Source organism: Taudactylus pleione, unplaced genomic scaffold, assembly GCF_031769625.1.
Source record: "Taudactylus pleione unplaced genomic scaffold, aTauple2 ptg000106l, whole genome shotgun sequence".
In the NCBI taxonomy this organism is placed as follows: domain Eukaryota; kingdom Metazoa; phylum Chordata; class Amphibia; order Anura; family Myobatrachidae; genus Taudactylus; species Taudactylus pleione.
This window is the reverse complement of record NW_028284508.1, coordinates 1,189,232-1,216,799: the sequence shown is the minus strand read 5'-3', so window position 1 is coordinate 1,216,799 and position 27,568 is coordinate 1,189,232. Positions and strand designations below refer to the sequence as shown.

General features: G+C 44.8%; 1 protein-coding gene across 3 annotated transcripts in view; it reads left to right on the top strand.

Annotated features, from left to right (window-relative positions):
- SLC12A4 (solute carrier family 12 member 4) overlaps window positions 1-27,568 on the top strand; it is a 307,394-nt gene that overhangs the window by 190,344 nt on the left and 89,482 nt on the right. For all 3 annotated transcript variants that reach the window (XM_088470905.1, XM_088470906.1, XM_088470907.1), the window contains 4 exons: window positions 7,999-8,163; window positions 13,501-13,599; window positions 13,822-13,879; window positions 24,608-24,782. In XM_088470905.1, the coding sequence (XP_088327031.1) occupies window positions 7,999-8,163; window positions 13,501-13,599; window positions 13,822-13,879; window positions 24,608-24,782 (497 nt within the window). The remainder of the gene's footprint in view (window positions 1-7,998; window positions 8,164-13,500; window positions 13,600-13,821; window positions 13,880-24,607; window positions 24,783-27,568) is intronic.

The window sequence follows — 27,568 nt, the reverse complement described above, 5'->3', positions numbered from 1 at the left end:
GCCGCCTGGACTTTTTCCCTCAGTTTCAATCTTTCTTAAGGGGATTCTCCAGGGACAGCTTCCATTGTCCCGCCCTACACCTTAACTTGGTTCTGCTGTTCCTCCAGTCTTCTCTGCTTGAGACTTGGCTTCAGACAGGCTGGTCTCGGTGTTGTGAGCGCTCTCTTTTTGGCTTCCTTATCTTATTTTTATGTTGACCGTGCGAAACCCTTTCCAAACCCTTTGTCTTTTATGGTGCTGCTAATCGTGCTTGGCCTGCTTCTATGCAGCTGTTAGCCATTTGGATACATTTGCCCATCCGTCAGGCGTATGTTGCTTGTGCTCGGCTTTCGCCTGTTTTTTATTCTGCGCATTCCACTTGTGTTGTGGGTTCTTCTTTGGCTGCACACATTGCACCTCAGCAACTTTGTTCTTTCATGCGCTCCCCTGGTTCATGATTCGCACTTTTGTTCGTTATTTGACCTTTGCGGCCTCCAAATCTACTTTTGGTTGCAGGGGGAGGGAAACTTTGGGACATCCCCAGTGTCTTGATCTCCAGTGCCCCCTGGTGGATGAAGGAGAAAATAGGATTTTGGTACTTACCAGTAAAATCCCTTTCTCCGATTCCACAGGGGACACGGGACGCCCTCCCAGCACTGCTTTACCTGCCATTGTGTTTTGTTTTTTTATGTTGAATACATTCTGTTGTTATGTATGTTTCTATTCTGCTTTTGCCGTCCTTGTTTGATTTTTTTTCTTTTCAGTTGTGTCTTCTGATTCTGTTCCGACTCCTCAGGCTCCAATTCTCTAACTGGGGCTACTGGGGGATAGAGGGGGAGGAGTCACTCGCACTTAAAGATTTAAAATGCCAGCTGCACTCATCCACCCGTCTATACCCCAGTGTCTTGATCTCTAGTGTCCCCTGTGAAATCGGAGAAAGGGATTTTACTGGTAAGTCCCAAAATCCTAATTTCCCTTATTTATGTCTGTGATCTGTCCCCTAAACTCAGTATTTTAAATGAAGGGTGAAAAAGAGCACGTATCTGTTGTTATAATACATCTTTCTTCAAACAGAGCGCTATTGGGTGCTCACTAATTTTATTCATGGCACATTATAACTTTTGATCCATTGTGGCCTTGTTATTGTCAAGATTCAACTCTTGATACATACAGTAATACCTCAGTTGTGGGACTCAAAGCAACTCATTCTGAGCATCACGCACAAGCACAAGTTGTTGCATTGCACACATACTGATTATATTAAGTTTTCAAATGTAAAGGTTTACACTACTTAAGCTGCCCATCCACTAGCAGACCATCAAAACGACAGCACGATTTACGACATTGTAATCGTGCTGTCATTTCTATGTCTGTGATAAGCCTACACTGAACGAGCAGTCATTCAGTGCAGGCTCATCAATCATCTGGCAATATGCTGAACCTGACGTTCTCGTCAGGTTGACCAGCATGTTTGCCCAATGATTGATGTCGGAAACGACCAGCGGACGCGCGCATCGCTGGTCGTTTCCGACTATAAAGTGCCCGATTTGTAGACGATTTGCAAGCGATTGCACGATACCGACGTCGTTATCTTGCTATCGCCTGTCAAATTCCCCTAGTGGATGGGGGGACGACGGCACGATTAAGACGCCGTCGTCTCCCGCGGGGTGAACTGCGTACACTGAACGTTCAGACGTTCAGTGTATGCAGATCAATCCTCCCCGAACATGTGAACCTGACAGCGGTCGTCAGGTTGACCGTCATGTTCAGGCGATGTTTGATGTTAAAAACGACCAGCGGGCGCACGCATCGCTGGTCGTTTTTAACATGTTACTGCCCGATTTGTGGGCGATTGCCAAGCGATGGAGCGATAACGACCATAGTTATCACTCCATTGCTAGGTTTAATCGCCTAGTGGATGGGCAGCATTAGACTGATTTTTCTGTATTTGCTAGGCATGGGATGGTAACCCTTTCTGTTGCATGGAAGTAAATTAAAAATATGTTCAAAGAAAGTACTTGCCATGTTTAGTTGGTTGTACATATTTGAAAAAGTCAATCTAAGATAAAAGTATACTCTGCATGCCTGATACCTATCTGAAAAGCATGTTATGGATCCTGTGCTTGTAATTGCAGCATGTTCATTATATGCCTAATGGCACTTAGAACACATTTAGGGGCAGATGTAATAAGCTCAGGAAAGTGATAAACTGCCAACCCATCAGCTCCTAACTGTCATTTTTCAAACACAGCCTTGTAACATGACAGGAGATGATTGGTTGGGGTTCCGGACTGTAGATAGACAGTAATTAGTTAGACAATGGGCCTACATTCAATAGGTCGGCATGTACAAAAGGTCGACATGACAATGGTCGACACAAAAATGATCGACACATTTTTTTTTTTGTTTTTTTTAGGGTTAGGCACTTACTGGAGGGTTAGGGTTAGGCACTTACCCACATGGTTAGGGATAGGCACTTACCCCCATGGTTAGGGTTAGGCACTTACCCCCATGGTTAAGGTTAGGCACTTACCCCCATGGTTACGGTTAGGCACTTACCAAGATGGTTAGGGTTAGGCACTAGAAGGGAGGGTTAGGGTCAGGCACTTACCCTGACGGTTAGGTTTAGGCACCAGGAGGGAGGGTTAGAGTTAGGGTGAAGATTAGGGCTAAAAAACAAAAAAAAACCTTTTGACCATGTCGACCATTTGTACCTGTCGACTTTTGTACCTGTCGACCTATTGACTGTCTAACATCTGGGGTCTATCTAGAAATTGTCTATCTAATTACTGTCTCACTCTTATACCACACCCATTGGTTGGCAGTTTATCACTTTCCAATTTATCACTTTCCATAGCTTAGTACAACTGCCCCTCAATGTCTAATGTGGGTAAATTGTTGATTACATTCCTGAGAAGTGCAGCATGTCGATTTTGTGTAATTAAAATGTTATTTTCATGAAACTTTCGTTCTATATATAATATGTACAATATATTTGTTCTATGACAACACACATAGCTTATGTATTTAACAAGATTCAGTCATCATGTGGCCATTTACTCTGTCCACATGGAATATGTCGATATATGCAAAATGGAGACATGTTCACAATATCTCCATCTGAAATGCTGACATACTTACAGTCAGGTGCATAAATATTGGGACATTGACAGAATTTTCATATTTTGGCCTCTATTCACCACCACAATGGCTTTGAAATGAAACAAACAAGATGTGCTTTAACTGCAGACATTCAGATTTAATTTGCGGGTAATTACTTCCAAATCAAGTGAACGGTGTAGGAATTACAACGGTTTCTATATGTGCCTCCCACTTTTTAAGGGGCCAAAAGTAATGGGACTATCAACTCAAAAGCTATTTCATGGACAGGTGTGGGCTATTCCCTTGTTATTTCATTATCAATTAAGCATGTAAACGGTCTGGAGTTGATTCTAGGTGTGACATTTGCATTTGGAATCAGTTGCTGTCGACTCTCAATATGAGATCCAAAGAGCTGTCACTATCAGTGAAGCAAGCCATCATTTGGCTGAAACACCCTGCACTTACATTTTTACATCTCCTGAAACTCCATATTATGTACAGCCATGGCTAAAAGTTTTGAGAATTACACAAGTATTGGTTTTCACAAAGTCTGCTGCTTCAATTTTTATGATGGCAATTTGCATATACTCCAGAATGTCCTGATGAGTGATCAGATGAATTGCAATTAATTGCAGCTTCACTCTTTGCCATAACAATGAACTTAATCCCAAAAACAAAATTTCCACTGCATTTCAGCCCTGCCACAAAAGGACCAGCTGACATCATGTCAATGATTCTCTCGTTAACACAGGTGAGTGTGTTGACGAGGACAAGGCTGGAGATCACTCTGTCATGCTGATTGAGTTAGAATAACAGACTGGAAGCTTTAAAAGGAGGGTGGTGCTTGAAATCATTGTTCTTCCTCTGTTAACCATGGTTACCTACAAGGAAACACGTGCAATCATCATTGCTTTGCATGAAAAGAACTTTACAGGCAAGGCTATTGCTGCTAGTAAGATTGCACCTAAATCAACCATTTATCGGATTATCAAGAACTTCAAGAAGAGAGGTTCAATAGATGTGAAGAAGGCTTCAGGGCGCCCAAGAATGTCCAGCAAGCACCAGGACCTTCTCCTACAGTTGATTCATCTGCGGGGTCAGGGCACCACCAGTGCAGAGCTTGCTCCCGAATGGCAGCAGGCAGGTGTGAGTGCAGCTGCACGCACAGTGAGGTGAAGACTTTGAGGATGGCCTGGTGTCAAGAATGGTAGCAAAGAAGCCACTTCTCTCCAGGAAAAACATCAGGGACAGACTGATATTCTGTAAAAAGTACAGGGATTGGACTGCTGAGGACTGGGATAAAGTCATTTTCTCTGATAAATTCCCATTCCGATTGTTTGAGGCATCTGGAAAAATGCTTGTCCGGAGAAGGAAAGGTGAGTGCTACCATCAGTCCTGTGTCATGCCAACAGTAAAACATCCTGAGACTATTCATGTGTGGGGTTGCTTCTCAGCCAAGGGAGTGGGCTCACTCACAATTTTGCTTACGAACACAGCCATGAATAAAGAATAGTACCAAAACATCCTCCAAGAGCAACTTCTCCCAAGCATCTAAGAGCAGTTTGGGGATGAACAATGCCTTTTCCAGCATGATGGGGCACCTTGCCATAAGGCAAAAGTGATAACTAAGTGGCTCGGGTCACTTAACATCAAAATTTTGGAGGTGGATAGATTTGTGGGCACATCTGCTTACTTCTGGGGAAACCTCCTGATCATGAATGTGGAGGAAATATTTGAAGAACTGCTTTTCCAAGGATGTATTGATATATACTGTACATCTTGGTCTTGTAACCAATCTATTAATGTCAACTGAGTGGCATGATTATGTTAATGTGATTCACATGCAATGGCGTAACTAGGGCATTTGGTGCCATGAGCAAGAAGGAAAATGGTGCCCAACCCCCCCCCCCAACTGTGTGCGCACCAAAATAGTGTCCGGGCCACATGCCACAAGGGGGCATATCTATTGAAAAATGGGACCGTGTCAACATGATGCCACCGTTTCTTGTCGCTCTAGGAACATTCCATTCCATATGCACCTTATTGCCCCATTAGTAGTGCCCCTTATGCAATGCCCCTAGTAGTAGTGCCCCTTATGCAATGCCCCTAGTAGTAGTGCCCCGTATGCAATGTAATAATGCCCCTCATGCAGTGCCCACACTAGTAGTGCCCCTCATGCAGTGCCTACAGTAGTAGTGCCCCTTATGCAGTGTCCCCAGTACTAGTTCCCCTTATGCAATGCCCCTAGTAGTAGTGCCCCTTATGCAATGTAGTAGGTCCCCTCATGCAGTGCCCACAGTAGTAGTGTCTGTTATGCAGCATCCCCAGTAGCAGTGCCCCTTATGCAATGTCCCCAGTAGCAATGGCCCTTATGCAATGTAGTAGCGCCCCTTATGCAGTGCCCCCAGTAGTAGTGCCCCCAGTAGTAGTACCCCTTATGCAGTGCCCCCAGTAGTAGTACCCCTTATGCAGTGCCCCCAGTAGTAGTGCCCCTTACACATAAAACATACAGAACACCAAATTATACTTACCCGAATCCCCGCTCCTGCGCCCGCCACTGTCCGCTCCACCCATTCTGCTCAGCACTATGGGAGAGACATCATGACATCTCTTTCCCTTCACCCACTGCGAGAGCCGGAAGGCAGAACTCATGAGTGACCTCCAGTCCGGCGCCGGCCCTGGGTGCAGCAGCCAATAAGAGTCTCTGACTCTTACTGGCTGCTAAAACAAACCGCCGCCGCCAGGTAGTACACTCACTGTCAGTGAATGTACTACCCGGCATCGGCGGAGGTGTGTTTGTTTTAGTATATAATGCAGCTGTCGGACCCGGCGGCAGGGGTGGTGCTGCCGTTCAGGTTAGTGGTGTCCGCACTGACCTGAACATCGGCCAACGGGGTGACCCCCCCCTCCTCCCCCTCCCGACGCCGGGTCAGACAGCGACCAGGGCACTCAACCTCCCTAGTTACGCCACTGTTCGCAATGCTCCTCCACCTGATACAAAAAAATCCTATGATTACCATCTCATATCTGCCTCCTTCACTGGATAAATGTACAGGATCCGAATGGGTGGTTTTCTCTACCGGGAAGCAAGGAGAACTCTCCAAAACGCTAGAGTTTGCCAGACATTTTAGTAGAGTAGGCAAGTATAAAGTGTAGGATGTTCATCACAATTAATATAACAAACTTAACTTGCTCATTTCACACTGAGGCCCTGATTCAGAGCCGGACACTCTGACAGAGCGCTTGCTCTGAATCAGGTCCGTCCTTCTCTTTTTTTAGAGCGGCCTCCTGGCCGCTCGCATAGCTGTGGGTGACCACCCACAGCTGTAGCAAGCTGCCAAAAAGATGGTTGCGATGGTCAAGACCATCGCGACCATCGGGCTTGCGACGAGACCCTTGTGGTATGGTCTCGTTGCCGCAAGCCCTGGAGTGCTTTCGGCTCTATCAGAGCTGAAGGCACTCCCACTGACATCACTTGTGATGTCAGTGGGGCCGGCCCCAGACGGTAGGCGTTCCCATAGGAACGCCTCCGTCTGGGCAGCCACTCACCATCGACAGCACGCCCCCTTTGGTATGAGACCCATAGCGACAGATTGCCCGTTGCTATCCGGGTCTCGCGCATGCGCACGACGGAGCCGGGTCCGTCGTGCGCATGCGCACTGGGCCAACATCGACCCGCTTGCGAGTGGGTCTGAATTAGGCCCTAAGTTTAATGCATATTCCATGTGTAACCACATTTGTAATGTTTCAATTGAAACTAATCTTTATAGTTGTCACTGTAATGTAAAAAAGAGAAACATCATAAAAATATTATTTTCATTCCATTTTGATGGATGTTCTAATTTAGTGTTAAACCATTTCTTTCAAAACCTACATGTTATGCATATAATTTGTTTACAATAGGGCATCAACAATAACTGTTCTTTCATATAAAATAAATGTTCTTTCCTTGTCTTTTGCAAAGGAAGGACTTTACTGCTTATTCATTTAATTCGTATCAACCTTTTTTTCCATTGCATCTAATACTATTACTGTTTGCAAAATGAAACTGGCATTTTGGAAGAAATCATATACAGATGTGTCCTTATACATCTGCAGTCGCACTAAAAAGCCTCTCTCGGCGCACAAGGTCATTTTAGACTATGCTAGCGCTGAGCATCCTTCTTGTGTCTTTTTTTTTTGGCTGAAAATGCATCTAAGATGCGATGTGCCTTAGTCTTTGAATGTGTATATGAAGCGCTACAATATAGCGGCTGCAGCTTTTTCATCCCAAGTTCTGTTGTGGTTCATACAGAGGCTCAGGTGCACACAGATTTAAAAGTGTTGCATATCAAATTAATCAGCACAGTCTGAAGGTGCGTTTTAGTCGCATTGCATTGTAATTAAAGGCCGGTATACACTAGACGATGTCTAGTGTGTACTGACCCCATTAGAGATGGAACCCGGCAGGGTGCCCTCATTGGCAAGTGCATACACACTTGCCGATGCCGGCTGAGACGACTCGGGCCATGCTGCATCCAACAGCATGGCACTCGCTAACGATGTCGTCCGTCGGACTTACCTGCATGTTGCTGATGACGGACATTATCAGCGACATAGCTTGTATACATAGGCCGATGTGCCTGATATGTCGCTCCGATCCACCGGATTGGGCGACATATCGCGTAGTGTGTACCCAGCATTAGACGCATTTTCGGCAAAAGAAGACGTCCAGCGCCATCGGAGTAGCACAGGACCTAGATATGGATAGCAATTCTGTTCACTTTAACTTGTATATTCCTGTTCTAACTCCATTACTGAAACTTTTTTTTTCCCCAAAATGCTTTCTTGTAGATTTTGTCTCCCTCTTTTGCTTTGTTTTATTTTGTTATTTATATTAGCACTTTACTAAGTTTGTCTCTTTTCTGACATACACAGATAACCTGTGGAGTACTTACCTAGAAAAAGGTTCAATTCTTGAGAAATTCCAAAACTTGTCTGTAGATGTTCTAGGATCTAAGAGCAATCTTCATCTGTATGTCCTGGCAGACATCACTACCACATTTACAGTACTTGTCGGCATATTTTTCCCTTCTGTGACCGGTAAGAATTGTCAGATTATTTGAAAGCATTATCAGTCAGTGCCTGTCTGTATGCAGCATCTCTGTAAATATAACTGCACCATTGTTATTTTTATCATTATTATTGACAACATTGATTTGTGTGGCGTTACAGTCCTGTAACGCAGAGGTGTGAGTAGCTAAGGTTATGATAGCATCTTAGGAAATAAGTAGAGCTTTTACTAAAGTGGAGGCAACAGGACAGGGAGATAGACCAGATTTGATTACTAAAACAGAGGGCGGAGTCAAGTATGAAACCAAGGTAGTCGGCTAGGTTGCTAGGGAACCTTCACTTTAAGGTAGCAGAGAGACAGTTAGTTACATATATTGTACAGAAGGGGAGAGATCATTAGAAAAGAGGCAGGAAATTAACCAGAAAAGAACTGTGATGTGATGGCTAATGGAGCAAAGGTTTTGCAGGATAAAAGGATGATGAACAGTGTCAAAAGCAGCAAAGGATGAGTATGGAGAGGTCACCCTAATGCTGCGTACATACGCAGCGTTTTAAATGCACGATTTGAATGATATCGTTATGTATGGACGTTAGCAATATCCTCCATCGGCCGTGCATGCTGGCCAACCTGCTCGATATCGAGCAGGTTACTATAGGGACCCGCGATCGTTGATCATGGGTCGCTATAGTCACTGGTAAGTTGGTGGTGTGCTGGATGATCGATATCAATCATCCAGCACACCAGGGAGGGAGCAGGACGAGCTGACAGCGATATCGTTATCGTCTGATCGCTTTGTGTGTACGGGCCATTAGACTTTTCTGTAAGTAGATAATTTATCACATTTGTGAGTGCGGTCTCAGTTTAATTTGGATTGGGAATTGAGTGGTGCAAGTGGGAAATGGCATGAGGAAAATGTTATTAAATTGTGTTAGTTTTGTCCTTGAAACAGTAGGCAATATTTGTGCTTTGAGGAAAAAATTGGGAGGAGGTATGCAGAGAAGTAACTGGGGTAAAAAAATAAATAAATAAATAACTAGGTTGATAATAGTGAAGTATGAGTGTTAGCTGGGTAAGTGACAGGACAGTGTTGTAAGATGAAAGGGTGAATTTTTACTGGAGTAAGTCAGCATAGGAGTGAGACTTCCTACAGTGTTGCCCAGTAGCACTTATGTGGATAGCAGATGGTCTTGGTTTGCCATGGTTAAGATTTGGAATGTCAAAAATTGTGGTCCTGATTCAGAGGTGGATGCAGTGCCTATGTTTGTGCAGTTTAGCAATTTTTTACATGCTTAAAAAGTCAAAGAAAGTCTGGCTAACTGCGCATGCGAAAAGCTAGGTGTGCAATGGTGTACACATTGCGTACGACATCGCATCGCTGTGATTAGAGACAGCACTTGCGATCCATGAGCGTTTCAAGATAGAGACAGGGAGGTAGCCTGGTAAACTCAAAAAGAGGCTGTTTCATGTGTACATGCATGCGTTCTCTTTCTCAGCACCACAGTGGCCATATTCTGAGAAAGTTAGAAGGAGGACTCTGCACTAGCCAAGGGTTGCTCGAGGAGACAATGTTCCGCCCAATGGTGCAATAGTAGAGTGGTTGGTTCCACCAGCGGACTTGAGCATTGCTCAGATATGCATTGCAGGATTTAGTCAGTTGCGTTACTCCACTAGGAGAATGCTTAAACGGACTATTATCGCACATGCAAATCTGTTCGAAATTGCAGCCGCACATAACTGACATATCATCCACCACTGAATGTGGGTTGTGTGTGTGTTGGCTTATAAGGTTATAGCAAAAAATCAAACATAAAGATGTTCATGCAGTAAGCGCTCAAACCTGCAAAGTCTAATGATCTAGCTAGGTGCATGTGCATATGGTAGGCAAAAAAAAACCCCCTCTGACTAACAACTCGTAAGCAGGAGTACGGTCTAAATTGAATGCCACAGTATACAAACTATAACATGTAGCAAGCAAGCAGGTAAGCATAAATCAATTATGTTTTAATCCCATAAATAAAGTGGGTATACTAGTAACAAATAAGCATACACAAATATGCATAAGACTGAAAATTAACTTTGTGGTAGCAAAGAGATACCACACAATAGGTGCAAATGAGTACAAATGGGGCATAGGGGATATTAGAAAATGTCACGGAGTAGGTGAAGTGGGGGATGGATATATGTCACTGGAAATGTACCAGAAAGTCTTGGATGCGCATGTAATCCCAGAATCTGTACAAACTTAAATCTTCTTTCAGTACAGTCAATGAGTGGCGGCCGGTAGGTTTGAACAGGGGTGTGATGGTGCCAACACTGGCCACGGTTCTGCAGTAACCGTGACCCGCACCGACCAGTTTCTGGTCAGGGTTCCCCAGAACTCAGCGGGGAGAGCCTCGTCAAACCGGATCTAAGGTCCAGGCGCTGACAGTCTAGGGACAGCACGGCAGCCGGGATGTAAGTCCCCGCTACCTGTGCTGTGACCGACGGCGCCCTCCGGTGTCTGTTGCTGACCTGGTTTTTGCTAACCTACAACACCACCTAGTCGCCGCAGCAGAGGGTAAAGTCCACGGCGGCAAACCGGTGGAGCGGCCGCAGGTCATGTTTGTGCACGGCAGAGATCTCTTACTGGGGGGTGAGGCTACTCACACCGCTGGGATCCGGGGTCCCTCTGAGCACAGTCCGGAAGGCTGGTGGCGGCAGGAGTGCGGCGTGTTGTTCTTCTTATCTCCCGGATTCCACACGGTCTGGGATGGCGGTTGATGTGTAGTTACTGCCTGGGTGTCTCCAACGCGTTTCGGCCAGCTAAGGCGGCCTTTTTTTTTCCGCCTACCATATGCACATGCACCTAGCTGGATCATTAGACTTTGCAGGTTTGAGCGCTTACTGCATGAACATCTTTATATTTGATTTTTTACTATATATCATTAATAGGTTAAGTGGTTACCTAGGCAGTAAGCTGCTCCCATTTGTAACTCTTGGTACAGAATACTAAAGCGCACCTACCGACTTCTATTCTTCACGGCTTATAAGGTAAGGTGAAGCTGATAGGACCTTGTGGTTGGATAGCGGAAAGGCCAAGTTGGAGAATCTAAAGATAATAGAAGCAGGGGAAAGTGAGGTCATGAGTGTCCATCAAAATGAATGGGAATAAAGTCCACTGAGAAGATATAATAGGAGGAAGTACAGTATGCGAAAGATGTTTTATGGTAGTAGATACAGTACACTCTAGGCCGGGCAGATGGGTTATCTCTGGTAGGACCTAGACAATGTGCTCACTCAATCACTAGTTGACCAGATTCAGGTGGAAAATGAACAAGAGCAGACAGTTTTTCTGAAACAAAGTTCAGTAAGGCGTCAAATTTAATAGACTCTGGTAGGCCCACTAAAGGTAGATTATTGCGGTGTGAGTGGTTCCCAAGGTCGTCCACTCTGTTCCAGAGTTGTTGATAAGATTTATAATGCCATTTTTAATATTTTGCTTGATGGGCTATCTCATGGAAGGCCACACCCAGCATGTGTTCATTTGTTTGTACCTGGGTGAAAGTGCGGGCCAGTTGATTTTTCAGTTTGCAAATTTCTCAGCTTGCTGTTATAGCATAGGTTCCATAGTCGGCTTTATTGCCTTAACGTCTCTGTAGAATATAGATCTAATGGATTGGGAGTCTGAGCCATAAGCTTTGTTTGGCCAGAACCCGACCACACCTGGCTAAAATGGCCGCCTCGGAACTGAAGGGGTTATCCCTCGTGCCGCGGCACCATCTCTAATAGGGGAAATGTAGGTGCAAGGCGCCATGTACTGTACATCTGTAGACAAACTGCTCTTTAGACATACTCACCTAGGGATTGATATGGTAATTATCGTAGCCTAGCAGTGGAGGGTAGATATTGACTAAATAAACTGTTTTTTAAATGCACGCTAGGGAGGCTAAGTTGTGTCTCTATGTAAACTGTCCAACAGCTTTAGGGAAAAACAATGTTTGTTTTGAAGAATTTCCTTATAGTGGAACTTCCTAAGAACTGAAGGTGTTAAGACTGGGAAAGCTGATTTTATGCCTAGATACTCTTATTTGAAAGGATGAATGCAATTTATCAGTTCCTGTGAAATGTTATATTTACATTTTAAGAGACAGTTATACGGGTTGCAGTCAGGAAGCCGATGGTCGAAATGCCGACTTTCAAATCCTGGCAAGATACTAATGACAGGCGTCGAAATCCCGACGCCTGTCAGACCTACGCCGGGAGCCCAACGCCCATCATACCGAACGAAGATAAGCCGGGCGTGGACAGCTGCGGGGGGGGGGGTTTAGGCCTCCCGGGTGACTTAGTGTTAGGCACCCCCCCGGGAGAGTTAGGCTTAGGCTAGGGGAAGGGGGGTTAGGGACCCCCGGGGGGGAGGTTAGGGTTAGGCACCCCGCGGGAGGCTTAGGTTTAGGCTGCGGGGAAGGGGAGTTAGGTTTAGGCACTAGGGGGGAGGTTAGGGTTAGGCACACCTAAGGGAGGGTTAGGGTAAAGGGTGGGGTAAGGGGTACTTACCAAAATCAGCTGTCTGGATCTTCACCCCTGCCGGGCTTCCGCTGTCGGGATTTGCGGCAGGCGGTATTACATACTGATTCCAGTTATACTGTATGCTGAAACTGTTTGTGTTTTGGGTGGCACAGAAACAGACAAATCACTGGTACACAACTCCAAATTACTGATTATATATAAATACATTATGCAATAAAATTTTGCAATAAATAGAAGTTTTAATCATGGCCAAGTTATGGGCCTACTCACCATATCCAGGTAACGTCTGTAGGGTAGGTCCCTAACATACTAGCTTATAATAAACAGTAAAATGGATATCCAAGTGCAAAGTGCATCTAATCTAATGCTAAATAGCCTACTATCAAAAAATGATAGGTGACGTAGTGGGTGTCCGCCCCACGTGACCTCGGTGACATGATTTCCATATGTACTGATTGGTTGTCCAGTATGAGGCTTGGCACTGCTTCTTTTGAAGTGGACATGTCCTTGTGGGCGTGCGTGTCAGCGTGGCTCTGGTAATCAGACTTTGACTGCTTGGCACTCACCTGGTAAATATTACTTTTCCTCTTTATTGAGTCTAAATAAGACCTTTAGAGTATTGGGAATGATTGCATAGCGTTTCCATAGAGGAACTAGAAGTCTAAGGGTCAGGGAGTCGCACGTGAATGATAAAATGTTGAAGTAAATTAAATTCTAAATGTTTTAGATATATAGTAGTTACAATTGTCCATTGACTGTGTGGCTGTTTTTTGTTTTAATTGACTTAAGCTACAAGTAATTGAAGTACTTACTCTGTATTACAGTGCTGCAAACTTCATTTTTTTGTTTGCTTTCTACAGGTATTATGGCTGGAAGTAACCGATCGGGGGACCTGAAAGATGCTCAAAAATCAATTCCCATAGGCACCATTTTAGCCATAATAACCACTTCATTGGTCTGTATCCTACTGGGAATACCCAAAAGCGAATTATTGTATATAATTTTAGGCATAGGTATTGGGTACATAAAACTGAAACCTGTAGTATTAGTGTTCTCTAATTTGTTTGTACGAGTACTTTCAGTTAGCTTAGTAAAAAGCTATCCCACAAATCAGACAGGACCTACATTAATCTGATTTAAAAAAAAATGATGTTTCCTTGTTTACTTAACATAACCATCAGATTTCAGCACTGTTGTCCTTTTTGGTGCATGCATCGAGGGTGTAGTTTTACGGGACAAGTAAGTAATGTTCCTATTGAGTGTTTGTACCTTATAAGTAACCTGTTCATCAGAATACTGTTTATTTGATTGCAATCCTTCCTTACCTTTTTCTTGATTAACGAAATTCCCTATATGTAACACTAGGCACTGACTTAATAATAACACAATTCTTTATCCAGTTCTTAGGGGTCTATTTACTAAGCTGTGGTAGGAGATAAAGTGAATGGTGATAAGATACCAGCCAATCAGCTCCTAACTGCCATGTCACAGGCTGTGTTTGAAAAATGGCAGTTAGGAGCTGATTGGCTGGTACCTTATCACTGTTCACTTTATCTCCTAACACAGCTTAGTAAATAGACCCCTTTGGGACAGTTGGGAGCTGATTGGCTGGCACCTTGTCACAGACTTATCACTTTTCACTCTGTCTCCTAACACTGCTTAGTAAATAGACCCCTTTGTTACTTAAATGCACAAACAAAGAATTGCTCTAGAACTCTTCAACAACAAATATTTAAGCCTTAAAATCAAGTTCAACACAGTGTTGCACTGGGGCATTAAGAGCCCACAAGGGAAATGCAGTGAAAGGGGCACGCTGAAGGTGTGAGACCAGCCATTAGGTTGATGTGGTGAACTGGAGGGAAGTGGTCATCCCTCAAAGGACATGGCATAATATTATGCAGCCTCAGATTCCTGTGTCCACCACACTCTGCCCAAATTAGCCTAATGCTGGCCATACACCTGCACGATTTCGGGCCAATTGCCCGATTTTCGATGAGTCATAAGATGGATCTTGTGAAAATCGTGTATTATTTTAGTAAGATAAGATCCTATAATCGGATCTTCTGGTCAGATGTGCAGCACATCGTGTTCAGATTGTGCCGTTTATTTTGTTCATGCGATCCAACGTGCAGCAATTCAAGTCATTGCAATGACTGTTTCCCTTATGAGCCTGTGAGACACCGGATCGATCTTACGACAGATTGTGTGCTAAAGAAATACAACAAACATGCTGCCGGGGAGCTACGGGGAATCGTAGGAAAATCGTATGATGAATCTGATCTTATGTTGGTCGTGTAGGTGTATGGGCAGCATAAAGCATTTTATATGTCACACGTTTAGTCTAATAATATGCCCACTTTTGTAGAATAACAATAGTCTGTGCCACCTTTAGTCTAATAATATAATATGTACCTGCTTGTAGTCTACTACTACTATGTGCCCCTTTCAGTAGAATAATAGTAGTAATATGTTCTAGATGTTATATAGTACAGGTTGAGTCTCCCATATCCAAAATGCTTGGGACCAGGGGTATTTTGGATAACGGAATATTCCGTATTTTGGAATATTTGCATATCATAATGAAATATCTTGGGAATGGGACCCAAATCTACACACAGAATGCATTCATGTATCATATACACCTTATACACACAGCCTGCAAGTCATTTTATACAATATTTTAAATAATTTTGTGGCTCAAGCAAAGTTTGTGTACAGAAATTAAATTCATTTATGTTTCATATACACCTTATACACACAGCCTGAAGGTCATTTTGTACAATATTTTTAATAATTTGTGCCTTAGGTCTAATTATCTCAGTCATGCCAAAATAATTCCGTATTTCAGAATATTCCGTATTTCGGAATACTCAACCTGTAATCATATGTGCCCAATTAGGTTTTAAAAATGTGTCTTCATAGGTATAATATATAATAAATATAATGTTCACTTTAGTATATTTTGAATATATAATTTATGCCTCTTATTTATTTTTTAATTCTGCTACCTTTATTACAGTAATAATTTCTTAGCCCTGCTCATGCACGCTCTGTGCCTCTCTCAGAATCTGACGTATGCCCTGTGCCTCTCGCACACATTCTAACACACTGACTCTCACACACTCGCTCTACCATACACACACACTTCTTCCTTTGTGCTGCCTACAGTCTCCTCTGCAGCAGCCTCCTGAGACCTGCAGCTTCCTCCATTCCCGGCAGTGTAGGATGGGGCAGGTCTGTGCTTGGCTGAGTGACTGAATGATCCGTCACTCAGTCAATTAGAGCACAGCAGACACCTTCACCTGATCTGGAAACTACTCTGCATTACGGCAGCAGTATGTAAATGGAGAGGGGACAGTGGGAGGGTGTCTGCACTTTAAAATACTTTTTTTTTCTTTCTTAAAATTAAAAGTGGTGGTCCATGACCGTTAGAGAGGAACGAGTCCGCCCCTGCATTGACCCTGTCCATGATGGTAGTGGGTCAAGCCCTAAAGCAGTGGTGCTTGTCGGTGATTTACCCTGCTTCCCACCAGACCAGACCAGTCCAAGCCTGGTCTCACAGCTTCAGAAACTTGCCAAATCATAGTGCTTACACTGTATCTTATCATTGTATAACCTTGTTTTTATGGCAATCATTGTATAAGTGCTAATTTTGTATGATATTTAGAACAAAGTAACAAAACAAACATCCGTATCAACAATATTTCTAGTTTTCACATAAAACGAAGATGGACAACATATATGCTCACTGATTTGAAAAAACAAATTAACACTTTTGGAAAAAATACCCTTACATATGTTTTCACTAAAGGTTACTAATCGCCGACTGTATAAAAACTGGTAGAAAATTGTATGCTTGTTATGCATATATATCAAGTAAGTACAATTCCTAAGGGGTGGAGGAATAATATTTCTGGAGTAAAATCCAAAGTTCAAACTATACTTTTTATGTGGACTTTAATCATTTATTTTTAATAATCACTATGAAAAATGATCTTGTTCTATATAGCCTTTTCTCTGTCGGCGTCCAGGCATTTTCATGTCACAAGTCGCTGGCACGCCTAGTTACATACTCCAGTTCCTGCCACCTCCCCTCTTCCGGGTTCTTCTATCCTACACCTTTAGGTCCAGACTATTCCCTCGGTACAACGTCCTCGCCGCACTGGGATGATGCTCTCTGTTGCCAGGAGACCGGGGCGCCAGACTTTGGCACGTGATGCTGGGAATACTGGCTGATGTTATGCTTTCACCTGCAGATTATCCTCAATCACCTGCTTGCTTATTGGTTCCTTATCTTTTTAAGCCTATTGGTTCAACGCCAGCTTGCCGGCTATAGAGTTTCTGTACGTGTCCTTCCGGTCCCTGCCAGTCATGGTCCTGCTCATCTGTGCCTGTCCCGCAGTGTTCATTTATTGCTGCCTGCGGTGTACCTGGGTTGTGCTGTGACTGCGGCCTCGCCGCTCATTGTAGTCATCTATTGCCATCTCTTACTCTGTTACTGCCTCGGCTCTCAAAGCCGCTTCCCAGCTGTCTAGCCACACCTTGACCCACAAGGCCGCACCTCAGCCAGTTACCACCTCGGCTCTTAAAGCCGCATCCCAGCTGTCTAGCTGTACCTCGGCCCACAAGGCCGCACCTCAGCCTGTTACCACCTCAGCTCTCAACGCCTCATTCCAGCTGTCAAAGCCGCACCACGGCCCTCTAGGCTGCATCTCAATTTATGTAATTACCGGCTCTCAAAGCCACTTCTCATCTTGTTTCCATATCGCCTCTCAGCCACATCCCAACCGCCATAGCTGCACCTCGTACCACAAGGCCATCTCTTGGCTCTCTAGCCACATCTCTGCTGTCCTAGTTGCTTCTCTACTACACAAGCTCTACCTAGTAGGCTTCATCAAGATTACCTGACCTTTCCAGTCCTCAATCAGTTGCATAACATCTAGTGGCCCTAGGTTAACCGTGTAAGCCTCTACTATCTTGGGTTAAGTCCAGGCAGTCACCTAAGTACCAGTAAACATGTCCAGTTCTAAGGGAACAGCAGGTGGATGTTATTGATGAAGACCTAGCCTGTGTGATTCTAGAGGTTTTATACGATGAGTCCTAGGAGACTGCAACATTATAGTCGACCCATATAGCGCGACTGACATGGATCCAAGTCTCAAATTTTACCTAAGTTCTTGCTACACAGATTCAAGCCCTTACCCAGAAAGTACAAGCATTGTCTATGCGAGCAGAGGATGTTCGCTCGTCGTCTGCACAAGCCGCTGCTAAAGAACCTAAAGTCAATTTTACGGATCGGTACTCAGGGAAATGTAAAACATTCTTTAATTTCAAGGAAGGTTGCAAATTGTACTTTAAACTATGGCCTATCTCATCGGGTACTGAAACTGAGCGTGTAGGTGTATCTCTCTGCTTCAAGGGGATCCTCACACTTTGGGCCTTTAGTCTGCCTTCGACCCATTCAGCCCTGCAATCAGTCGATGTCTTCTTTAATGCTTTAGGGCTCCTTTATGATGACCCTGATAAAGCAGCTTCTGTTGAGGCTAATTTACAATCCTTAAACAGAGGCGGCAAGCAGCTGAGGATTTTTCCACTTCATTACACAAATGGGCTGTAGATAGCGGATGGAACAACTCTGCCCTTCGCAGTCAATTTACATCCATCGCCTGTGACCTTAGACGGTCTGATGCATCTCATTATCCGCATTATCTGTCGCATAAGAAAACGCAGACTGGAAAAGATCTTCAGACCTTGCCTCCTCAGTCGGCGGCAAGGTCTGAAGATCTATGGGATCACTCAACAGAACAAGCTGAGCCTATGCAGGTTGGGATTTTTTATTTATCCACAGAAGAGAAGCTCAGAAGATGGACTCAAGGTCTCTGTCTTTATTGTGGGGGAAAAGTCCACACTGCCAATTCCTGTTCATCTAAGTCTGGAAAAGAAAGGTCTAGATCTCCCGGGAGAACTACATCTAGGCCTTGCATAGTTTCTCCCAAAAACTTTTTCTTGATGCCTACGATTATTCAGGTATCTGGAATAGAAATAACTACTTCAGCCTTTGTGGATAGTGGAGAAGCTGGACATTTTATGAACTGTTCCTTCTTTGAGACCTTAGGCAATCCATCTGGAACCTTGTTACAACCAAATTCCATCTGTGGATTGGATGGAAGCCCGCTGTCTAATGGTGTAGTTAGGCTCCAAACACTATCTACCCGACTATCTGTGGGAGTACTGCATTCAGAATTGCTTATCTTTTATCTGCTGCATTGTACCTTGACCCCGATTGTTTTCGGTCTGCTATGGCTCAAAATCCACAATTTGGTTCTAGATTTGGAATCGTGTGAAATCCGCCAATGGGGTTTGGATTGTGAGTCAAGGTGCCTTTCCCTTCCAGTACGGGGCTGTTCAACTTCCTCCACCAACTTCTCCTCCAGAATTGCCTATTCCATATCCTGAATTCCTCGGATTTGCAAATTACTATCGGAGGTTCATCAAGTCTTTCTCCACTATCATGGCGTCAATAGTGGATTAACCAAGAAAGGGGCGGAGATGGCTAATTGGTCTGCACATGCTACTCAGACCTTTATTGACCTAAAGATAGCTTTCACCCGTGCCCTTGTCCTTCGTCATCAGAATCCTGAACTTCCATTTATTGTAGAGATGGACGCTTTTGAGGTCGGATTGGGAGCCATATTGTCTCAGAGGGATCCCAGGACAATAAACTGCATGTATGTGCCTTTTTCTCTCGTAAATTCGCCTCTGCATAAAGGCAATTGGAGTTACAATCTGGAGTTACAATCTGTTGGCAATCTGGAGTTACTGGCAATTAAATGGGATTTAGAGGATTGAAGACATTGGCTGGAAGGGGCCAAACATCAGATCGTTGTCCTGACTGACCACAAGAATTTGTCATATATCCGAGACTGCAAAGAGATTGAGTAACAGACAGGCTCCCTGGACATTGTTTTTTACATGTTTTAAGTATATTATTTCCATAAGGTCAGGCTCCAAGAACATTAAAGCTGATGCTCTCTCTCGAAGTTTTCTTTCTATCCAGCAATCTACTGCCTCTGATGTACCCAATATTCCTAGTTCTCGGATTCATGTGCCTTTAACCCGCAATTTGACCCACATTCTTAAGTCTTTTCAATCTGCAGCCCACCTGGAAAATCTCCAGACCTATTATTTGTTTCGGAAATATTAAGAAGCCAATTTTTTTCAGACTTTCATTCCAGCAGAACAGCAGGTCATCCAGGTATTTTCAAGACTCTTGAGCTGCTCTCTCGTTCAGTATGGTTACCATCTTTATCAAATTTGTTTTGACCTGTGACATCTGCGCCAGGACTCCCCGTGTTGCTCCAACTGGCCTACTGCTGCCGCTTTTAGTGCCTTTAAAGCTCTGGACTTCTGGATTTTGTGGTCAACCTTCCTCCCTCTTTTACATGAACAGTCATTTGGACTGTGGTGGATTGTTTTAGTAAGATGGCACATTTAATTCCTTTAACCAAACTCCCCACTGCCAAGGAGCGCTCCACTTTATTTATCCAACATATCTTTTGTCTCCATGGGTTACCTTAGGACATCGTCTCAGATTGCGATATGCAATTCAGGATGTAGCTATCAGACTGGCGGATGGCATGCTGCCGGTCTGAATCCCGACGCTAAAAGTCAGACACGGGATTTAAGATAGGCGTCGAAATACCAACGCCTATCTTAATCCCGGCGCTGGAACACAGGCAGACACCAGCCCGAGCCTGGAAAGTCCAGGGTGGCTTAGCTGTTAGCTGCGGGGAGGAGGGGGAGTGTTAGGTTTAGGTAGCCTAGCGGGGTTAGCGTTGGGTTTGGAGGGGGGGTTAGGGTTAGGCACCACTGGGGGGATTAGGATTAGGCACTAAGGGGGGAGGGTTAGGTTTAGGCACGAAGGGGGGAGTCAGGTTTCGGCACTAACAGGGAGGGTTATGGTGCAGGGTGGGGAGGGTTACGCTTAGGCTACAAGAAGGTAGGGTTAGGGGAAGAAGGAATGAGGGTAAGTATATTTACCTGACCCCTGTTGGGATACCAGCCATCGGGATGCCGCTGTCAGTATTTTGACAAGAGGTATCCCGAGAGCCGGCATTACATATCGATTCCCGCAATTTATTGCTTACTTTTGGAAACTGTTTTAGACGTCAATCTCAGCCTATCTTCTGGTTACCATCCTCAGTCCAATGGGCAGACTGGGCAGGTTAATCAGTCTTTTGAACAATATCTCCGATGTTCTCCAAGTGCCACAATGACTGGGTGAGTCATCTGCCTATGGCCAAGTTCGCATATAATCATTCATGCCATTCTGCCTCCTCAGTCTCGTCTTTTTTTCTGCATCACTGCATTTCATCCCAGAGTAAATTCCTTTGAGCCCAATGCCAGGACTACTTCATCTACAACTTTGATATCTTGACTCCTGTGCAAGGCTTCTCTGCATTCCAAGAGACTGGCAGATAAACGCTGAAAACCATGTAAATTCAAGTTGGGAATCTGGTTTGGTTATCTACTAAGAACATTAAACTCTGCTAGCCTTCTCAGAAGCTTGGTCCTAGATACATCGGACAGTTTACATTTTTTGATCCACTGAAAGGGGTATGGACCACAGGAGCTTTCTTGGGTGCCTGAGAAGTTTTTGCATGCTCTGGAGTTCAAGAAAATATTTTTCAAGGGTTTTCTAGACAAGCCCGGTTCTAGGCGTTCTTCAATCCCTTGTCTAGGGGGGAGTACTGTCACAAGTCACCACCGCCTTGTTACATACTCAGGTTCTGGCTGGCTGCCCTCTTGCGGGTTCTCCTGTCCTGCAACCTCACATCCAGACTATTCCCTTGGTACAACGTACTCGCTGCACTGGGGCGACGATCACTGTTGCCAGAAGACCGGGACGCCAGACTGCGGCAAATGTCGGAAATACTGGCTGTCCTCTCACCTGTGGATTATCCTCAATCACCTGCTTGCTTGCTCATTGGTTCCTTATCTTTTTAAGCCTATTTGTTCAATGCTGGATTGCCAGCTATAGCGTGTCTGTACGTCTCCTTCTGGATCCTGCCAGTCGTGGTCCTGCTCGTCTGTGCCTGTTCTGCTGTGTTTCTAAGAACTCTAGTCCTACACTCTCACTCCGTCATCTAGAGTGTTAATTTATTGCTGCCTGCAGTGTTCCTGGATTGTGCTGTGCCTGCGGCCTCGCCGCTCATTGTAGTGCTCTATTACCATCTCTTAGCCTGTTACCACCTCGGCTCAAAGCAGCATCCCAGCTGTCTAGCCGCACTTTGGCCCAAAAGGCAGCACCTCAGCCTAGTACCACCTCGCTTCTCAAAGCCGCATCCCAGCTGTCAACCCGTACCTCGGCCCACAAGGCCGCACCTCAGCCTGTTACAGAGTTGTATTTATAATGGGTGCAGGGTGTGCTTTCCACAATGGCAAAGGGCCCGCACCTCACACCCTGCACCCATATTATACTTGCCACGCCAAAGTCCCACATCTGTGCCGGTGTCAGCGCTGTAAAAAAACACCTGGAAAATGGCCGCTGCTGCCATTGTCCCGTCGTTTTGCACATGCGTTGTACAGGGAAAATGGCCGCTGCGCTGCTGTGACCTGCGTATGCACTGTAGACTCTGGGCACACTCTATTTCCCAGAGTCAGCGCAGAACTGCGCTCAGGCCCTGATTCAGAGCCGGATGCTCTGACAGAGCACTCACTCTGAATCTGGGTCGGTCTGTTTTTTTTATAGCCACAGCTATCGCATTCGGCTTGCGACGAGACCCTTGTGGTAGGGTCTCGTTGCCGCAAGCCCCAGAGAGCTTTCGGCTCAAACAAAGCCAAAAGCTCTCCCACTGACATCACTTGTGATGTCAGTGGGGCCGGCCCCAGACGGTAGGCGTTCTCATGGGAACGCCTCCGTCTGGGCAGCCACCCCCCCCAGCCCGGCCACCAAAGGTGGTGTGCTGTCACTCAACATCGACAGCACGCCCCCTTTGGTACGAGACCCGGAGTGACGGATTGCCCGTCGCTATCCGGGTCTCGCGCATGCGCACGACGGAGCCGGCTCCGTCATGCGCTCTGGGCCACCATCGACCCGGTTGCGAGCGCTCAGCGCTTGCGACCGGGTTTGAATCAGGCCCTCAGTGCGCTGCCGGACACCGTACTGAGAGGAGGGGGCCCATGACAGACACTGCACATGGACCCTCTCCTCTCTTGAAACACCCCTGGCCTGTTACCACCTCAGCTCTCAAAGCCGCATCCCGGCCCTCTAGACTTTATCTCAATCTATTATTATTAGTTTTATCCTTTATTTATATGGCGCCACAAGGGTTCCACAGCGCCTTACAAAGTACAGAAACAAATGAGCACACAAGACTACAGTTATTAACAGTACAGACAATGCAGGACAAGTACATGATTTATAAACAATGCTGCATAACACCTAAATAAGCAGCAGGGTATCAGTAACCAAGTTTTAGGTGCCATTGTAAATGAAAGTACAAGTAAAGCAAGAAGAAGCACGCGAGGGAAGAGGGCCCTGCTCACGCGAGCTTACATTCTAAGGGGAGGGTCAGACAAACAGGGGTGACACAGATGGGCTAGATATTGAGGAAGGAGCATAGAGTAGTGGGTTAGGATGAGCGCTGGAAAGCATTGAGGAAGAAATGGGTCTTGAGAGCCCATTTGAAGATTAAGAGCCAGGAAGCCAAATGATAGAGGAATTTTGAACGAGGGCCAGGGAAACAAAAAAAGGCAGCTACTCGAAGAAGTTGGAGAGGCAAATGTCATTAGTGTCGAATGGAAAGAATGAGATGGAAGGTTCAGAAGGTAAGATTTGGTAGGAGTGACCCAAGGATAGCAGGACCCCAAGACCACCACCCTGGAAACCTCCAGGCCAGGGAGTGTGAGAAAATGTGAAGCCCCCAAAGGAGATGGCTGCAGGAGCAGTGGTGTCAGATGGGTAAATCCAGGGTTTGATGATGGCAAGGAGAATCAAGCCGTTGCAGATGAAGTGCTCATGAACGGGGACCAGTTTATTATAGACAAAACTGGCTTTCCAGAGGGAACAGGAGAGAGGGACAGAGTTAAGAGGCGAGAGGAGAATGAGATTATTAGGGTTGATGTAGTGTGAAGGTGATATTGATCTAGAGAAGGGGGATAAGGACTGTGGGGTTATGTGGCTGGCTTCTGAATGAGGAAGGGTGACAGCAGGTGGTGGGTAAGGTGAATAATACTGGAGTTGTGGGAGATGCAGTCGAGAGACTTTTATATGTGATGAAGAGAGACAGAGGAGGCTAAGGAGGGGGAGAACGTAGAGGGGACTATGGATGGAGAAAAGAGGTGAAAACTGGTGGTAGAGGAGAAAATAATGTAGCAGCTGAGTGAGGGAGGAGTAGAAGAAAAGAGACATAGTGTACATGAGGGGGGGGGGAGTCAGTAGTAGTAATGAGTGTGAGATGAGAGAGCAGTACAGTTCAAAGGTCAAAATCAGATAAAAGAATGAACAGTGCTGGAAGATGTAAAGGCACAACTACAAAAGTATATTATAAACAAAAAAAGGAGTTTAGAGCTGTTAAAGTAGCAAGACTTTAGAATTAGTATAAAGTATGATTATATTAACAAAATATAATGGCTGTTATTGGTGAAGACCTAGCCTGTGTTATTCTTGAGGTCTTACATGGTGAGTCCTAGAAGACTGCAACACATGATTGAAAACACATGTAAAGTTGTATTTATTTTCTTCAAATTAGCAGCCATATATTGTCCATCCTAGCTTTGAATGAAAATTTTGATATGTCATTCTTTTTGTTACTGCGAGTTTACTTGATATTTAAAACCGTATCATAACTTGTAATATCATTATTTCCATTTCCTTGCAGTGTCTGTCTGATCAATCTAATCATTTTTGCTTTTACTTCAATACGTATACTTGTTTCAGTTTGGTAATTAATGCTTTTTTTATAGGTATGGTGATGCAGTGAACAAGAATTTGGTGGTTGGGACCCTTTCATGGCCTTCTCCATGGGTCATAGTTATTGGGTCTTTCTTCTCTACTTGTGGAGCTGGGTTGCAAAGTCTGACTGGAGCGCCTCGATTGCTGCAAGCAATTGCTAAGGACAATATAGTCCCATTTCTGCGAGTGAGTGAGCTTTTTGGGGACTGTTATGCTACGATTGACAATATTATTTTCTTGTAACCGATGGTGGACACCAAAACCGGAAATACTATTTTTTTTCAATCTATGTGTAAGAAACTGGAATTGAGGCTTTTCTTTAAATGTAATATTTCACCTTTTGTTTTCATGAAATCAACAACATTCAAACAGTAATGTGTATATATGTATGGGAATCATTTTAGTCTGGTCAGGAGTTTGAGTTTATGAAAACTTAGATTCTTATACTAGCCATAAAATCCTTGTAATCCATCTTGGGGACACTGTAGTCTTAACTATTGGTAGAGGGGCTGGCACAGAAGTATAGACACTAACAGGTTAAGTATAAGCCCACCCCCCCTTTACCACCTCCACCGAACCTCAACTTTTGCATAACAAAGCCACGTGAAGAATCACCATAACATGGAACCAACTAGAACATAGAAAAAAAAAATCAGTGGTGAGAGATGATTACGAGCAATGTGAGAGATGACTACGAGAGAGGAACTTTATGGGGAGTATAAAAATCCAACTTCTTCTTAAATCCCATCTGGGGGATACTGTAGTCTCCACTATGGGACTTGACAAAGCAATCCTAACGTGGGGGGGGGGGGGGCATGTGGGTAAGTTGCATGTTAAATTTTACACCCAAAACTAGTTTTACGAGAACCAAAACTATGGAAAAGGTAAACTTTGGCAAAGGAATTCACAGAAGACGAGGACGCTGCTCTACACAACTGCTCAACCGAGGCTCCATGGCGAACCGCCCAAGAAACCCTGACTGCACAAGTAGAATGAGCCTAGTGGGATATTGGAAAAAGCTTATCCGGAGACAGGTAAGCCTGGTGAATAGTGGAGGTAATTCATCTTGCAATGGAATACTTGGTTGCCAGCAAAACTCTTGGAGCATCAACCAAGACAAAAAGGGAATCTGTATGCCAAAATTAATTTAAATCAATTTAAATCTGGTAAGCATGAACAACATCCAAAAGTCATAAGAACATGGAAGTAGAGGACGCGGCTGCACCCAGAAAGGCTGGGGGAACTATATCCTGATTCAAATGGAGTTTTTATACAACCTGAAAACCACCCTGCCTGAATGAAAAATGACAAGGGAGTAGGCCTACAAGAGAAGGTAGCCAACTCTGACTCAATTTTCCAGAAGAAAAAGCAACTTCCACAACTCCATGATCTCAAAAGGTTTAAAGGGAGGCCTCTGAAAAGCTTCCAATACCAAATTCAGATCCCATGGAGGGGATAGGTGGTATGTAGGGATGCGGAATTCTAAGTATATCCAAGGTCTGAACAAACATTTTTGATAAAGAACAGACAGAGCCTGAGACCTGATGCTTGAGAGACGACAGGCAAAGGCGTTGAGTCAGACAGTCCTGAAGAAAGGACTAAAGACGCCGTAATCTAAAGACAACAGCTGAAACACCCCTATTCTCGCACAATGAAATGTAAAGCCTCCAGATATGATGGGAAATTCTGAAATTGACCAGCTTATGAGCCCAAATCATGGTATGTATAACCCACATGGAAACACTATGAGCTCTCAATATCTGGGTTTAAGAACCATGTCATCAAAGCCAGGTGAGACAAATATGGGTGTATACAGGGGCTGTAATGCAGCACATCTTGTTGGAGAGGAAGCTGTTAAGGAACCTGGGCCAATATGCTCTGAAAGAGAGAGTACCACTGCAGAGAAGGCCAGTCTGGAGCTATGAGAATTATTGGCACATCTCGTTGAACCCAATGAAGTAATGAAGTATACTGGCCAGCATGGACAGGGACAGAAAGACCAAGGTGTCCTCATGGCATCCATGAAGGTCGCCCGGGAGGTTTCTGTTTAAGTGGCAAGCTATGAGATCTGTCAGGCAACTCCCACTGATCCGCAATCACTTAAAACACCACCTGGTGAAGTTCCCATTCCCTGTGATGGACAATGTGGCGACTGAGTTGTCCACCCCAGCAATGTGGATGGCCATATTGCCCGTGTCCTACCCACAGCAGAGGCATTGTCTGTCGGGTACCCAAAAAGGTCTTCCCTGGAGCCTATTGGGTTCCTGACCATCTTTAACTCCAAGTGGTTGATGGAGAGGGTGGATTCTGTGTCAGACCCAAATGCCATGAAGATGTAGGCCCAGAGTGACTGCTCCCCAACCCGTCAGGCTGACCTCTATTGTAATCAGCATTCCGTTCCAAACCAAGAACGGATTCAGGGTACGGAGCCACCTCAGAAGTGACTGGCACATCTGATGTGACAGTCTGAAGAGCTGCCTGTCCAGATAGAATTTTGTCCTGGACCAACAGTGTATCTGGACAGAGGCAGACCGCCTGAAGAGTCTGGGTATGAAACCTGAAAAATGGTACTGCTTCAACGGAAGCCACCATTTTCTCAAGGAGTCACATACACCAAAGAACACGCAGCTGACGAAGCAACCTCACTAAAGACACTTCTGAAGAAGGAGGAAAACCCTCTGACATCGAATGTCGACCAAGAGGCCCAAGAAAACCATCCAATGTGAAGGAATGAGGTATGACTTTGGATAATTCAGGATACTACTGTAAGCTTCCATGATGTCCACCACCACCTGTTATAAGTTTAGTAAGTTCAGGGCCCATCCCTTTCAAAAGGTACAACTTCTAAAGTACAGTATGCTTTGACTCTGAGTCAATGTCTCATGATTTGAGTCAAATAGCTCTTCTGGACGACACTGCCAAGGTATAGATATGTGACTGTAGAAAAAGCCACATCTAGAAGAGCACCTCTA